General features: G+C 33.9%; 2 protein-coding genes across 3 annotated transcripts in view; both read right to left on the reverse strand.

Moving 5' to 3' along the window:
- Nucleotides 1-9,823, reverse strand: part of zdhhc2 (zinc finger DHHC-type palmitoyltransferase 2) — a 25,972-nt gene extending 16,149 nt beyond the window's left edge. For both annotated transcript variants that reach the window (XM_056472788.1, XM_056472787.1), the window contains exons 1-2: nucleotides 9,567-9,823; nucleotides 2,109-2,135 (exon numbers count right to left, since the gene is read on the reverse strand). In XM_056472788.1, the coding sequence (XP_056328763.1) occupies nucleotides 2,109-2,135; nucleotides 9,567-9,687 (148 nt within the window). In that variant the 5' untranslated portion in view covers nucleotides 9,688-9,823. The remainder of the gene's footprint in view (nucleotides 1-2,108; nucleotides 2,136-9,566) is intronic.
- A 2,101-nt stretch (nucleotides 9,824-11,924) lies between these two features.
- micu3b (mitochondrial calcium uptake family, member 3b) overlaps nucleotides 11,925-16,116 on the reverse strand; it is a 43,575-nt gene continuing 39,383 nt past the window's right edge. The window contains exon 14 of the mRNA XM_056472526.1: nucleotides 11,925-14,642. The gene's annotated coding sequence lies outside the window, so the exon portion shown is untranslated. The remainder of the gene's footprint in view (nucleotides 14,643-16,116) is intronic.

The following is a 16,116-nucleotide window of genomic DNA, read 5'->3' on the forward strand; positions in this document are numbered from 1 at the left end:
ATAACTTATAATGTTGACCTCAACTCTATAAAAATTGAGTTGATTTTTTTTCATATGTCAAGATAATTGTGTATTGTTGTACATCCTGTGTGTATTAAGCATGTGTAAGCGTTTAGACATGCGCCTATGCAAAATGAAAGCATTCTGCGCTGGACTTTAGATCAGCTTTTAGCTAGGCAATGGTGCGGTTTATTTCAGTTCCTCAAAATAGCAACGCACCAACAATGTGCCTTCACACGCCTCCTTTCTAGACTGGCACACTCATGGGCCAAATGGATTTGCTGTTTGCGCAAAACATGAAAATTACTGTTGCGCTGATCTGAAAACAGCAACACATCGCACCAAACATGTTTTGTGCCTTGTTGCACCTGGGTGTATGATAGGGCCCTTCAAGAGTTCACATTTAGCTGATGATTGATAATAAAGCTTGTTTGGCATGCTGTCCCGGGAGAGAGCCCTGAGCTAATGAGATCCTCAAGCCCTGGGCTCCCTCCCGTTAGCAGGGCAAGAGGGGAGTTTGAGCTCAGGTAGCTCTCGATGAACTCCCCCGCGGCTAATGACAAATTTAACGATTGCTTGAGGAGAGATGTGCGCTTGTGCAGAGCTTGACTATGCTATCAACTTGGTATTTTTGGACAGTGGGAGGAAATCGGAGAAAACCCACGCGTGCACGGGGAGAACGAGCAAATTCCCCACAGAAATGTCAAATGGTTTAGTAGGGACTTTAACCAGAGACATTCTTACTGTGAGGCAACAGTGCTAAACACTGGGTCGCCGTGTCTCCCATATAGAAAAGAGAGGGAGTAGGGGTGGGTGGGGGGGTATTCTTCAAGACGAAGATACTGAGATAAGAAACTCTGGTTATTTATAGTGAGTTAGGAATCGTCTGATTGGTGAATCATGAGCTGATGCGGGACCAGCTGTGATCAATCATAAGCATGTGATCCTCTCGAAGTTAGTTTATAAATAAACTTCACTTAGTATCCTAATGAGTTTGGACATCCTGTGAAAAAAAAATCTCTAAATTTTACACATACAATGTATTTTCAACGTTATCTCACAGCAATTGGTAACTTTTTGACTTAGTGGCTAATTTATGTGAATTTATACAAACTTAATTGTACAATTTAGCATGATTTGCTATCCCCCAGTGACGATTGGGTTTGGGGGTGGGGTTTGGTGCTACGCCTCCTTTTTTAAATTGTACATTTTTGTATGACTGAACTGAACATAGACTGAACATAGCTACATTTCCTCGTGAGATCAGGTTGATATTTCTGGCTATTGCCAAAAAATCATATCCATGCAACATAAACGTAAGTGGTCAAGTGTCACAAATGAGAATATTTTTAAAGGTTTTAGGTTCAACTGTAGACTTTTAGCTTAAGTTAGCTGTAAAGAGAAGCATTAAATGATAATCCCTCAACCCTTTAATTAATATCCAATCTCATCTGGAAATATGTCTCTATACTGAAGAACAGTCAGTGTTGAAGTCTCTACAGAGGAAGGTTAGGATAATGCCAAGATAAAATTTAAATAGATAATAGACAAATAGACAAATAAAATAGGTCAACTTTTTAGAAAACACTAAAAACAAGTCAGAAACAAATGAAAAGCTTTCAGAGCAACTCCACAGACGCCACACTCACCACTTTAGCACTGACACAACAAAATCTGGCTCAGCACTTACACCATGTATTATGCATTTATTACTACTTTATTACCACTTACAACACACCACTGTTATAATCGTACATTTCCTTCAGCAAACATTAAAGGGACAGTTCACCCAAACTGAAAAATCTGTCATCATTTACTCACCTTTAACTTGTCATAAACCTGTTTGAGTTTCTTTTTTCGGTTGAACACAAAAGAAGCTATTTCGAAGCTATTTCGAGAACTGTAACCATTGACTTCCACAGCATTTGTGTTCAAAATCCCTTATTTTGTGTTCAACAGAAAAAGGAACCTCATAAATGTTTGGAACCACTTGAAGGTGTGTAAATGGTGAGTAATTTCTTCTTTTTTTGAGTGAACTATCCCTTTAATTCCTAAAGTAAGTCATTGGTATTTAATTGTCTGTAAAATACGAATAAAAGCTGACTTACTTTTCTCTCCCATGTTTTCAATGGTTTCTGCAAAGGAAAGAGAAAGAGGTATCAATGATAAATCTGCTAATGCTGTCTGATTTGAATCCTGCACTTGCTATTATTGTTTAAACAGTAGGTCAGAAACTCCTTGTGCTTTTCATGGAAGGTCACCGAGCAGCAGATGGTTCTCAGCACAGTTCTCTGATCGCTGTTGCTGGAACTCGCGCTGTACTCTTGATCACATGCCCAAACTGCATCTCTTCAACTGGTGTGCTTGCAAAATGTATTGTGGCAATGGAGTGAGCGATACTATAAAAACATGCATGAAAATCTCATCTCAAGATATGGCCACCCACACAAATTGTTGTTTTCTACAGTGTGTCTGTTTTCAAGCTCTACACTTTTGTGATTATTCTGAACAGACAGACGCTTCAATAAATGTCTTGGTTTACTAAAGTTGCAGTGTCCTAAAAGCCTCATTAGATTAGCCTCAGCTAATACAGTATTGGCTGGACTACTCTCCATCCAAAATATGCTCTTTGAAAGATGATACGGTCTGGCACTTAGATAAAAACACAAGTTCTTCTGAAGCACACAGCCAAAATGAAGTCCCAGAATGCAGTGCATCTCCAAACAGATATTTTAATTAAGTATGTGAACCCCAGAGAGCATTTAAGAGGGTGCTTTAAAAATGGTGATGTGTTGTGGCATTAAATCCTCATTATTTTGTAATAATACACAAAAGGCATGTAAAGCATCGCTGCAAGTGCAAGTACAATCACCCATTGTATTATACATACGACCATAACAATGCTGAGGAATCTTCTGTATTAAAGTAATGTAAGCTGTCAACAGATGTTGAGACTTCATTACATCCAATTTCAGAAATTAAAGGTGCCATAGAACGCATGGATAGATTAGGCTTAAATTGTTCTCTGATATCATTCTCAGAAATGATTCTCCAAGTTCATTCATTCATTCATTTTCCTTCGGTTTAGTCCCTTATTTATCAGGGGTCCCCACAGCAGAATGAACCGCCAACTATTTCCGTATTGTTTTACACAGCAGATGCCCTTCCAGCTGCAACCCAGTCCTGGGAAACACCCATACACACTCATTCACAAACAAACACAGACTCACACACTACGGCCAAATTAGTTCATCCTATTCACCTTTAGCACGTGTTTGGACTTGTGGGGGAAACCGGAGCACCTAGAGGAAACCCATGCAAACACTGGGAGAACATGCAAACTCCACACAAAAATGCCAACTAGCCCAACCGGGACTAGAACCAGCAACCTTCTTGCTGTGAGGTGACAGTGCTAACCATCTGAGCACAAGTTCATTTAGAACAATAAAATTTTCCTCTAGGATAAAAAGCGCACTTTTTACCTTATTTGAAAGGGTCATGAATATTAATGAGCTCAGAGCTCGCTATATGGATGTAGCTCCTACAGAATTCTCACACAGCGTGATGTACTCTGAAATACACATGTGCAAATAAATCTTTGATTGATATGAAACAATGCTTTGAACACTGATTCAACAGTGTAGGTGCACATGTGTTTGTTGCCCTATTACAAACACACACACAAAAAAATCCACAACATACACATTCAACTAACAAAAGACACAGTTAAACATAGCTAATGCCTCTTTGAGTGATGCTGAATGAATTTATAATCTGTGTAATCTAATAATAATCTGTCTTCAGGAAGCCTCTGATTCTCAGAAAGCTAAAGAGCCAATAGACAGTGGCTTTGACAGCTCCAGGCAAAGATATGCACTACCGGTCAAACGTTTGGGTTTTTTAAATGTTTTAAAATAAGCTTCTCCTGCTCATCAAGGTTGCATTTTTTTCAAATTGTGAAATGTTATTGCACTATAAAATAACTGTTCAAAAGTAGTTTATCATTTAATTTAATCATTTATTCCAGTGATTTTAAAGATGAATTTTCAGCGTCATTACTCCAGTCTTCAGAGAAACATGATCCTTCAGAAATCACTCTTATTTCTTATATAATGATTATTATTATTATCAGGAGCAGCACGGTGGTGCAGTGGGTAGCAAAATCACCTCACAGCAAAAAGGTCGCTGGTTCGAGCCCCGGCTGGGTCAGTTGGCATTTCTGTGTGGAGTTTGCATGTTCTCTCCATGTTCGAGTGGGTTTAGTCCAAGTGCTTCGGTTTCCCCCTCAAGTGCAAAAAACGTGGTATAGGTAAATTGGGAGGGCTGAATTGTCCATAGTGTATGTGTGTGAATAAGTGCGTTTGGATGTTCCCCTGTGATGGGTTGCAGCTGGAAGGGCATCCGCTACATAAAACATATGCTGGATAAGTTGGTGGTTCATTCCGCTGTGGCGTCCCCTGATTAATAAAGGGACTAAGCCGAAAAAAAAATTAATGAATGAATGAATGAATTATTATTATTATTCCTTTTTTAATATTATTATTAATAATGGTAATGGTAATAAAAGCAATAATGACTGGAGTAATAATTTCATTTTAAACTACATACAATAAGTAATAAATAAATATTTAATATTTAACAATTTCACTTTTTTTTACATTTAATAATTGTGATGAACAGAATAATAATTGATGAACAGAATGATTTTATTTAAATGATTAAATAAATGTAATAATAATAATAATAAAAATAGAAACTGACCCCAAACTTTTGCTCGGTAGTGTGTCATATTCATGAAATATCTGTGATCATACTGATATTGACAGATAAAAGCTTATTTTTAATGTTATCATTATTAGCCCTATAGGAAAATAAATGTAGAATTATAAATGATGAAAAAAGTGATTATTTCCTTTTGTTGGCTGAAGTGTCAGATAGACAAGAAAGATGTCTAGATATTTCCTTGCAGTTTTCTTGTTTTCTATAATTAAGGTTTTTAAATCAAATCAGTTGCCCACTGCATCTGTTTGCATTGTACAGGGCTCATACAGTCATGGAAAATGTGGAAAAGTCATGGAATTTTGACATGGCATTTTCCAGGTCTGGAAAAGTTTTGGAAAATCAGAAAAACACACAAAGTTGTGGAAAAGTCATGGAAAACATATATTTGTATACTTGAATATAGGTTAGTTGTCTTTACTACTTTTCTGTCCTTGGCCAATCACATACTCTCACATTATTAGTGTGGTGTAAACATTATCTAAATCAGTTTCACTTAGATATAAATATAAGCTGAAACTAAATAGATTGTTGTGTGTTTTACAATATGCTGTAATAAATTTTAACATGGTTTGTTTTTACCACACATATGTAGACATTGCATGAAACATTTAGGTCATGAAAATTTATTGAAAGTCTTGGAATTTTAGAAGTAAAAATGTGAACCCTGATTATATTTCTGTAAAAAAACAACAACAAAAACATATAGACATGTATTTATTGGCCTATTTATCAATTATTGCCTCCCAAATATAAAAAGTTATTGGTATTGCCCAAAATTTCCATATCAATGAATCAATGAGATTATGGTTTAATATTTACAGATACGTCAAGATATCACATTTGATGAGGCTTTTGACCTCCCCACTCAAAATTGACCAAAATCCATGACATTGCTTTGTTTTGAATAATTAAATCCTGCGATTACTTCTGCCTTTTCAACATCACAGAAACCATAGGGTCCTGTTTTTGTTGCTAAACTCAACTGAAAATGCAGCACAAGTGATAAGACAACAGAAATAGGTCAAGTAGAGATTGACAGCTTGAGTGAGATTAGCATTGAAACATAAGTATCAGCAGACAGTGCTTCATCAGGTAAAGACTCACTGACCCTCCATTATCACAGCTTGTTAGGACAGATCCCGCTGTTTTTACCATCAACAATGAACTGCATCATTCTTATCAGACACTGTCTTTTCTACTTTTCAGCCAACTAGATAATCCCACTGAACTCAATAGCCTTCAATTAATGCTCAAGTTCAGAGTTAAAGTCCTTTATGGCCTTCATTCTGTTGTCCTAGAGTCAAGTGCTCAGTCTGAGAGCCCACAGAGACCCACTGACTGCAGATCAGCATAAACTGCCAGTGTGTTTGGCCACTCCACTCGGGCTCTCTGAGGAGCATCACAAAGCAACTGTTTTATACACAAATATTTGAACGTCATTTGATTATATTAAAGGAGTCCCTTCACACACACAAGTCTTCGGTAGAAAAAAACAAAAACAGGACATCCTCATGATCATCCACCATTGAAGAGAACAATAAAGCCTCTTCATGCTGTTTTTATGGGAACACGATAGCAGATGTTATCAAAGGAGTGAATGATGCTCTGAAGTTAATGTGAGCACAGACCTCTGCTTGTTGCACGCATATAAATAAACAGCAGTCTGAAAACAAATGACACAGTCCATGATGAAGCTATTTTAAAGATATTTTACAGCAGTTAGAGCAAAAAGTGACAGCAATAAAGCACTGTATGAGGGTCTTAAATACCACCATGGACATATTTAGGAGGTATAGATCATATATTTGCACACACTAAATTAAATGTTTTATTTAAATGTTAAATTGTAATCCTCTGCATTTTTTATTTGTTATTGTATATCTTGTAGTGCTTTGAGTTTAAACAGTTGAGTTTCGCATCACAAATAAAATGCACTTATATTATCATAATTATTATTGCTATTTCATTCAATCTATTTCATATTCATATATTATATATGTTTATACTTTGTATTAATGCTTTAGAGGTGTAAATATTTTCCCCATGCCAGCACTGTTGGGGAAGCTACTTGAAAAATGTAGTGAGCTAAGCTATTAGCTACTCTACTTAAAATGTAGCTTAACTACACTTCAACATACATCTAAGCTATTTTTGCAATTTTCATTTTTAAATTGAAGCAACTTAATCCCAAGTCAATCATATCTAAGTGATCAATAAAACTGTCCATGAAACATATGAGGCATAATTGGTCGGTTCAGTTATTTACTGCAAATAATATGCTGTACTAAACAGAAACAAATGATAGTCTAGTATAGTGTTTCCCAACCCTGTTCCTGAAGGCACACCAACAGTACACGTTTTCAACCTCTCTCTAATCAAACACACCTGAATCAACTCAGCAGAACATTAGAAAAGACCTCAAAACCTGACACGAATGGGTCAGATAAGGGAGACATACAAAATATGTACTGTTGGTGTGCCTCCATGAACAGGGTTGGGAAACACTGGCCTAGTATATCAGACTATACAGACTAAACAAAAAAAATCCAATAAAACCAGGTGTCACATTTAAAATAACACAGTAAATTATAGTAAAGGGAAATATTTAGGAATAAGCGTTATATTGTATTGTACATTCACAACTCTAAATGAATTACTCTACATAATGTAGTATCATTAGTAACTATCATGAACTAATGGTGATTACCATAGTATACTTTCGTCTTTACTACAGTAAACTATATATACTGTAATTCCTCTGTGATATACTGTAATTATACTGTAATCTTTTCAGCAAGCAAATTTCTCGTGTCACTGAACAGAGCGAGAGGTGGCAGTAACGCACTAAAAAGTTTGTTGTCGACCACCGTAATACAGGAAGAAGAAGTCGTCATTCTCGCCATCATATGGATTTACTTTCATTAGCTAGACACCAGACTCGCAGCTTCGTGATTGTAGGTGCCGTCACTTATTGATCTGCGATCGGTAAATGTAGCTTGTGTGGACGCTACTGCACTACTTGACAAAAACAAATAGCTTTGCTACTGAAAAGCTTTTTGGTTTAGAAAGTAGCAACGCTACTGCCACGCTACTGAGAAATGTCGTTAAGCTAGTAGTGTCACTACTTGTAACGACGCTACTGCTCAACACTGCCAGCACTGTTAACAAATTCCTGTAGAATATACAGTAACTTATTGGCAGCAGTTTGCCAGTAATTTACTGTAAATCACTTACAGCAAAAATACTATATTTACATTTACTGCACCATTTACCTTGCTGTATATGTATTTACAGTATTATATATCTGTAGAATATACAGTAGTTTTCACAATGCAATTTAAAATACAGTAACATACTGCATGACCCTGCTACAGTAAAATATAGTTCACATTACAGTACATCACTGTAATTTACAAAAACCATAAACCGTGAGAATTTCTGAGAGATTATATTTGCTATAAACAGAAGCTATTGCTTATGGGTCAATGGCAGTTTTGTGTGTGTGTATATATATATATATATATATATATATATATATATATATATATATATATATATATATATATATATATATATATATCAAGTAAGTGTAAAATACATTAAAAATTAAATTCATAAAAACATATACAGTTGAAGTCAGAATTATTAGCCCCCCTTTTTTAAATGTTTCTCAAATGATGTTTAACAGAGCAAGGAAATTTTCACAGTATGTCCGATAATATTTTTTAATATATTATTAATATATAGTTTTAATTTTTTTAAACACCATTTTAAGGTCAAAATTATTAGCCCCTTTAAGCTAATTTTTTTTTCCAACTGTCTACAGAACAAACCATCGTTATACAGTAACTTGCCTAATTACCCTAACCTGCCTAGTTAACCTAATTACCTAGTTAAGCCTTTAAATGTCATGTTAAGCTGTATAGAAGTGTCTTGAAAAACATCTAGTCAAATATTATTTACTGTCATCATGGCAAAGATAAAATAAATCAGTTATTAGAGATGAGTTATTAAAACTATTATGTTTAGAAATGTGTAGAAAAAATCTACTTCAACTGTATACTCTAGGAACACGTGTACAGTTTCTGATTGATTATTTTAAATCATAACCATGCAGGAAACCATTTTTGGCTTGTGACAAAAAAAACAATAGCATTATATTTAATTTTGACCTTTTTATGAAGAGATGCATTTTATTAAGGTCCATTAAACCTACAGCAAAAAGAAACTGATATTGATATATTAATAGCTAAATTGCTGACTGCCACATGCATCACCATGTATTTATTTGAAATATTATGTTTCTAAACCTTTAAAACTAACAAATTAGTAAGTGGTGTATTAATTATTTGAAATCTCGTTTCATATCTCCTGTATATTTTTAAGTTTTGTCATTTTTTTATGGAAAATATTGTTTATATTTTATCAACCCTCACACATCCCCTTTTTAGTCTTTGTCTGACCCACATTTTCTATTTTTTTAATTAATATGCAAAGACATGCATACTATTCCACTGTTAAGGAAACACCTATGCAGAAACACATGCACACTCAAGCAGAGATGAGAAATAAACGACTCTCATTCAACTTAACACCAATCATGACACTCTTAACCAGTCTGATTATAAGCAAATGAACCCTTATTAACAGCAGAAATAATGCTCTATTAACAGAAGCAGACATAAGCATAACACATGGTGGAGGCCAGGTGTTATTTATTCATTCTCTCTCCGTTTTACTTTAACTTCACCCAGAGAGCTGCTGCCAGACCAGTCTTATCTTACCTATGCAGAGCTGCACTACATAAGCGTAGTAGGACCATGCCACGATCAGACTGATGAACAGCACGGGGATCCAGTATAAAACTCTCCAGCAGTCAAAGCTGCGCGAGCCCGACGGCGCCATCTTTCTATTTGATGACCAAAAGTGGTCAAAACGTCAAGTGGAGCCCGCACTGCTGCTGCTAAAACATCATTTGTTTTCCGGTGCGCGGCTGCGGCTCTTCTGCTTCTCCATCCTCCGGTTGTCCGCTCGCTCGTGTTCGCAGTGGAGCACATCATCATCATCATCATCATCGTCGTCGTCGTCGGTACCGCCCCTTTCTACAACTTACACGCGATGCAGACAGTGGAGCTGCACACACACACACATACACACTACAGCTGGATCCCGTCGTCTTCTGTCTCCTGAGGTTTGTCTGCAATCATTTAGGAAAGATTAGTTGAACATATATCATTAAAATATCACTGACAGCGCTTTGTGGCCACACTATAGGAATGTTTAAACACATTACATTCCCACAGAAGAACTTCGCATTATACCGTGTAGATAATACGTGACTGGAAATTGATAAAGAGTTTTTACTGTAAATATTACAAAAACAGCCTAGTTTGCTGGTTTTATAACACACATTAATACACTTCATTGAATATGTACACATAAACAACTATACGCTGTGTACTATAGCTGCAGGTTGACTATAATAACTTTAAAGCGATTAGTAACTAGTTAATTAGTTAAAGCTATTAGTAACTAACCCTAACTTTTCTGAATTTGATTGTAATGCAGCAATTAATGTGTACCTTTTGTAAAGCTGCTTTGAAATAATAGCTATTGTGAAAAGCACTATACCAGAAATGCCCAAAGTAGGGCCCGTGGCCCAAAGTTGGCCCATTGTAACCTTTGATTTGGCCCACTATCCCAACTGAGAGGAAATTGAGAATAATTGGGAGGGTTGGGGCCAACGTCTTTAACACAGAGATCATCATTTATAATTTGACGTAACATTTTTTCTTAGTTTTATTGCTGAGCTACAAAAAAGCATACTGAAATCAAATGTTTCAATTAAATGTTGTAAATGAATCAGATTTTAAAAAATGTAAATACTGTCACACAATGAATGCAGAAGACGAGCAAAGGCAAAAAACAAATGTAATTCTGTTATAATTGAGATTGTTATGTTTTTACTGTAAAAGGTTATTTCATTCATTTTCTTTTCGGCTTAGTGCCTTTATTAATCCGTGGCCGCCACAGCGGAATGAACCGCCAACTAATCCAGCCTTTGTTTTATGCAGCGGATGCCCTTCCAGCTGCAACCCATGACTGGGAAACACACACACACACACACACACACACACTTATTCACACACACATACCTGTACACTACGGACAATTTAGCCTACCCAATTCACCTTTACCACAGTCTTTGGACTGTGGGGGAAACCGGAGCACCCGGAGGAAACCCACATGAACGCAGTAAAAGGTTCATTATAAAATGTAATTGTTTTACTATGTATTAGTTAATATAAAACAAAGTTTTCTAGTCATTTTTAAATATCGTTAAATAAATTAGGAAATTACTCATGGCAATTATATTTACCTTCAGCCCACTATAGCCTCAATCAAGTTTGGTTTTTGGCCCTTCATAAGAAAGCGTTTGGTCACCACTGCACTATACAAATAAACTTGGATTGGATTGAATTGAATATGGCTTTTTTCTGCTGTGTTTGGACACTTTTCAGTGGGCTAGCTCAGTACCAAATGGTGATTACTGTATCCTAACTAGTCAAATCAGTCAAAACCTCCTGGTCAAGTTAGACCAGCTAAAACCAACTTAGACCCATGAAAATAAAATATTAGTTACACTGGTTGACTAAAACAATATCATGATACTTTAGATATGTAATCTAACTGTACAGTATTGGTAGATAGATAGAATTGATAAGATTCACGATAAGCTTTTTAACACATTTGCTCCCCATCAAAAATATAAACAGCTTAAAAACTGACTTTTTGAACTTGTGAAGCTCAAATGGATGTAGTAATGGATGAATGTAATTCATCTTAGGAAAACAAATCGTTTCAAAGTTTTACGAAGTGCTTTACATGTTATTATTATTTTGCATTAGGATAAAATGTAGAAAAGGAGATTAAATGATGTAAGAAAAAACTGCAAAATAATAATACTTAAAAAAAAAAATTAAGTACAAAGGTGTGTTTTAGAACTTTTGGGCCCCATGGCTGGAATTGCTTATCACTTAAAATCACTAAATCCGCCCCTGAACATAATACAAGTTTTTCTTTCTTTAAATCATGCCTTCGAAATAAGCACAGATCCTTATAAATGACACAAAGTACTATAATGCTTGCGTATCCTAGTTTATTGAAACTAAGCAATATGAATACAAATGCATGAAAAGTACTTCACAACTTGCAATATGTAAACAGATGGTCTTAAGCTCCAGATAAAAGCTAATGAAATAAACATCTAAAAGAGTCTATAATCTGTACGAGACTGGAGCTTGACACGGTTCTCACAGAAGGTAATATTATAATGTAGTAGAAGATCAAATGCTTGTTAGTTCAGTCTTAAATATTAATAAAAGGAAAAAAATAAACATTCCATTAGAACAACTTCCCCTGCTAGTATGTTTAATAAAATTCATTGTATTTTCTGGTTTAAAAAGGTGGACATTAAAAAGTCAAGAATCCAAGGCTTTAAAATATCCATATGTTCAGATGTTAACTTAAAAATACATAAATGATGTATATATTCACTAGAGTAAAGAAACAACAAGCTCTGATCTCCTGTTGCTTTTTGCTCAAGGCAATTACAATAAATAATACAGTGTAATATGTGGAAACTTAACCTTAATCACCTATAAGAATAAAACAAGAGAGTCAATGAAAAGTCTCAAGCACAGTCAATATACATTATATATGCTATTTCTTTACATGATACTCAGTATAGTAACTGACACTTTTTCAACACAATAATTAAACTTTTCTTCTCAGAAACAAAAAAGTCAGAATTGCAGGATACATTTTAAAGTTTTTTTTCTGGAAATTGTAAACTGCAATGTTATTTTGGAACATTTTATGTTAATATCTTACAATAGTTGTTCTCTGGATCGCATGTGTTCATGTATTTTTATGGCTGGGTATTACAGGCATTTGTAGGAGTTTCTATTTCACATGTAAAACATTTGGGAAGAAAATACTTAAATAAATGGTGCAATGTGATCTGTTTACTGATAAATATTAAAAAAATTGTAGTTCATTTGTTTTGTGATTGAGTCTTTTTTTTTTCTCCATAAGGTCAGAATCATCTAATAAATGTTGCAATACTTTTTAATTTTTTTACCCAATGCGTGGAAGAATAATCTTTCAGTACAATATGATTATCAAAGGTATCAAATCCCTATACACTCTCAAAAATAAAAGTATGCAAGTTGTCACTGGGGTGGTACCTTTTCAAAAGGTACACATTTGTACTTGAAGGGTCCATATTGGTACCTCAAAGGTATATATTAGTACCTACAAATTTTAAGAGGAACACTTTTGTACTTTTAAGGTACTAATATGTACCCTTGAGGTATTAATATGGACCTTTAAGGTACTAATTTGTACCTTTTGAAAAGGTACCACCCCAGTGACAGCTTGTGTACCTTTATTTCTGAGAATGTATGATATGATATTCAGTTTCCACTATTCTGTTGTTTTGTCTTCACACACGCAGGATATTAGTTAAAGGAGTGTGTGAGCTGGAGAGAGGGATCTGTATGTGTAGCACATTGTGAGATTACTGAGGTCTCATTATTGCTCTGTGCACTCAGCACTGTCAGAGCCGCTGTAAGCTGATCCGCTGCTGGACACTGGACAAACTCACACAAACTATGTTAGCAATGTGCTCGTTGTAACCAAAGATTATCTGGCTTATAACTCCTAGAGTAGCAAATACAACAATACGCTGCCAATTCAGCAATAAAGAGGCATCAAAACCCCAAACGAACGTTTTCCTTATACAAAATAGATCAATAAATAGAATAAATAACTGTACACACCATTATCTATTTCACTCTTAGTTAGTTTCTTTAAAGCAGGACACTGCATGTGTACATCAGGGTAAAAAAAAACTAATCGGTATTATCATGATTACAAGTATTTTTCAACTTAATTTTTTTTTGTATTAAAAGCCTTCTAAAATGTTTAAATATGCAAATGAGGCATAATTTGTGTGCTAATTTGCATACATTTCTAGCACAAGAATCTGAAAACACTGGATGTTCAATGGTTCAGGTTCAAAATGGTCATTTGTCATATGTTTTTGCCATATTAGAGTCTAATGTTTTATCACTTTAAATACTGGGAACAGCCAGTAAATAAAAAATAATTAATAAATAAACAAATTAATTAATTAATTAATTAATTAATAATAGTTTAATTTATTGTTTTAATACAGAATACAGATATAAATAAAACTGAAAAAGTATGGTGTATGTACAGTAAAAGCTGCTGAAATGAATATTTATGGCTTCATACGGGTGAAAAATGTGTACTATAAATTAAATCTACAGACACAAATTGCTAAAAAGCAATAAAAGAAATAAAAAAAGTGTATTGTTTTAGTTTAGTTTACATTAGAATGAAAAAACTTCAAAAATGGACAAAAACTGTCTTTTCCCTGCAGTGTCTTGCTTTAAATTTAGAAAAATGTTCAATTTATAAAGTAATATATCATTAATAAAGATGTTACTCTGAAAATCATTAATTTACGAATTTAAAAGACTGTCAATAAATAACTCTGATTAATAAAAGTATCATGGCTATTTCATTAAAGTGTTATCCCTTAAGGTTAATGGCTTTTATAGAGTTCAGAAAGTGCCTGCCAAGTGACAAAGCTGTAACTATAGTCCAGAGAGGTAGCATGTGTTAATCTAATAGCGGCAGTACTTGTATCTTACAGAGTTGGACACAGGTCAGGTAGATAATTGCATTTGAGTCACTGAGAACTTTAATCCAACGTCAGATTTCTTCGCTGCGACGTGAGGCTGAAGAGAAACCCCCAGTGGGATGTTTATCTGCACAAATCAAATAACATGCAGAAGAACAGCATTATTATGTTGTAAATGAATAAAAGCTACATGTTTAGCCCTCCTATTATGTTTAAGCTATCTGAAATTCTCATACTTTTTATATACAGTTGCAGTCAAAAGTATTAGCCCTGTGATTTTTTTTTTCTTTTTCAAATATTTGTAAAAGTAAGGATTTTTTTCACAGTATTTTCTATAGTATTTTTTCTTCTGAGAAAGTCTTATTTGTTTTATTTCAGCTAGAATAAAAGCAGTTTTGAAAATTTTTAAGGTCAATATTTTTTTTAGCTACAGAACAAACCAATTTTTTACAATAACTTGCCTAATTACCCAAACTTGCCTAGTTATCCTAATTAAACTTGTTAAGCCTTTAAATGTCACTTTAAGCTGAATACCAGTGTCTTGAAAAATATCCAGTAAAATATTATGTAGGATAAAAGAAATCAGTTATTAGAAATTAGTTATTAAAACTATGTTTAGCAATGAGTTGAATAAATCTTCTTTCCCTTAAACAGAAATTGGAGGAAAAAATCTAAAGAGGCTAATAAGGTCTTCAACTGTATATATAATTTAAGATCATGAACATGCATACAAAATATCAAAACTGATGTATAGTGAAATGTTCACACTAATTTTAGGTTTAAATTTTATGCACTACAATATATGTATCAATTGCTTATATCTGAAGTAATTTCATGTCCGTTGTTGGGGTACATTTTAATTAGTTTATGTATAAAGAAATTTAAAAGGAAATCAAACATTAAAAAAAGCACCAAAAATATTTTACACTCATTTATATATACTCACACATTCCCATATAGAGATGAGGAGATCCCCACTATCCTTTAAATAACTATTTGTGACATTAATGACATTTTTTTTTAAATTCTGCTCTTATATGTGTGTGATTTTTGCAGTTTACACTAAATGCAATGCAAGTCAGATAGAATAAAAGTTGTACCTACATTTTGAACATAAAAAATAAACAATTAAATAACTTAAACATGAATATTTTAAAATATAAAAATGCATTTACAAAAAAACTGTGTATACTAAATCAACTTTGAATTGCATATACAAACAATAATTTTTAATAAAAATAAAATATCAAAATGCAATACACCCGTTTATGTCATTCAAACTGCATATTTTCATTCTTATACTTGTGAAAGTTTTATATGACTCTTCCAGTTGACACTAAATCCTATGCAAGTCAGATGGAATAACAGTACCTAATTTTGAATATATATAAAAAAACAATTAAATAATAAAAATAAACATGAAAATTGTAAAATATAAATATTCATTTACAAAAAAACTGTGTATAATAAAAATCAACATTGAATTGCATATAAAACAATGATTTATATCATCAATGAATTTAACAACTGCCCAATTAATCAAAATAAAACATAAAAATACAATAAATGTCATTCAGACTGCATATTTTCATTCATATACT

The sequence above is a fragment of the Danio aesculapii genome, chromosome 14 (assembly GCF_903798145.1).
Source record: "Danio aesculapii chromosome 14, fDanAes4.1, whole genome shotgun sequence".
NCBI classification, from domain to species: domain Eukaryota; kingdom Metazoa; phylum Chordata; class Actinopteri; order Cypriniformes; family Danionidae; genus Danio; species Danio aesculapii.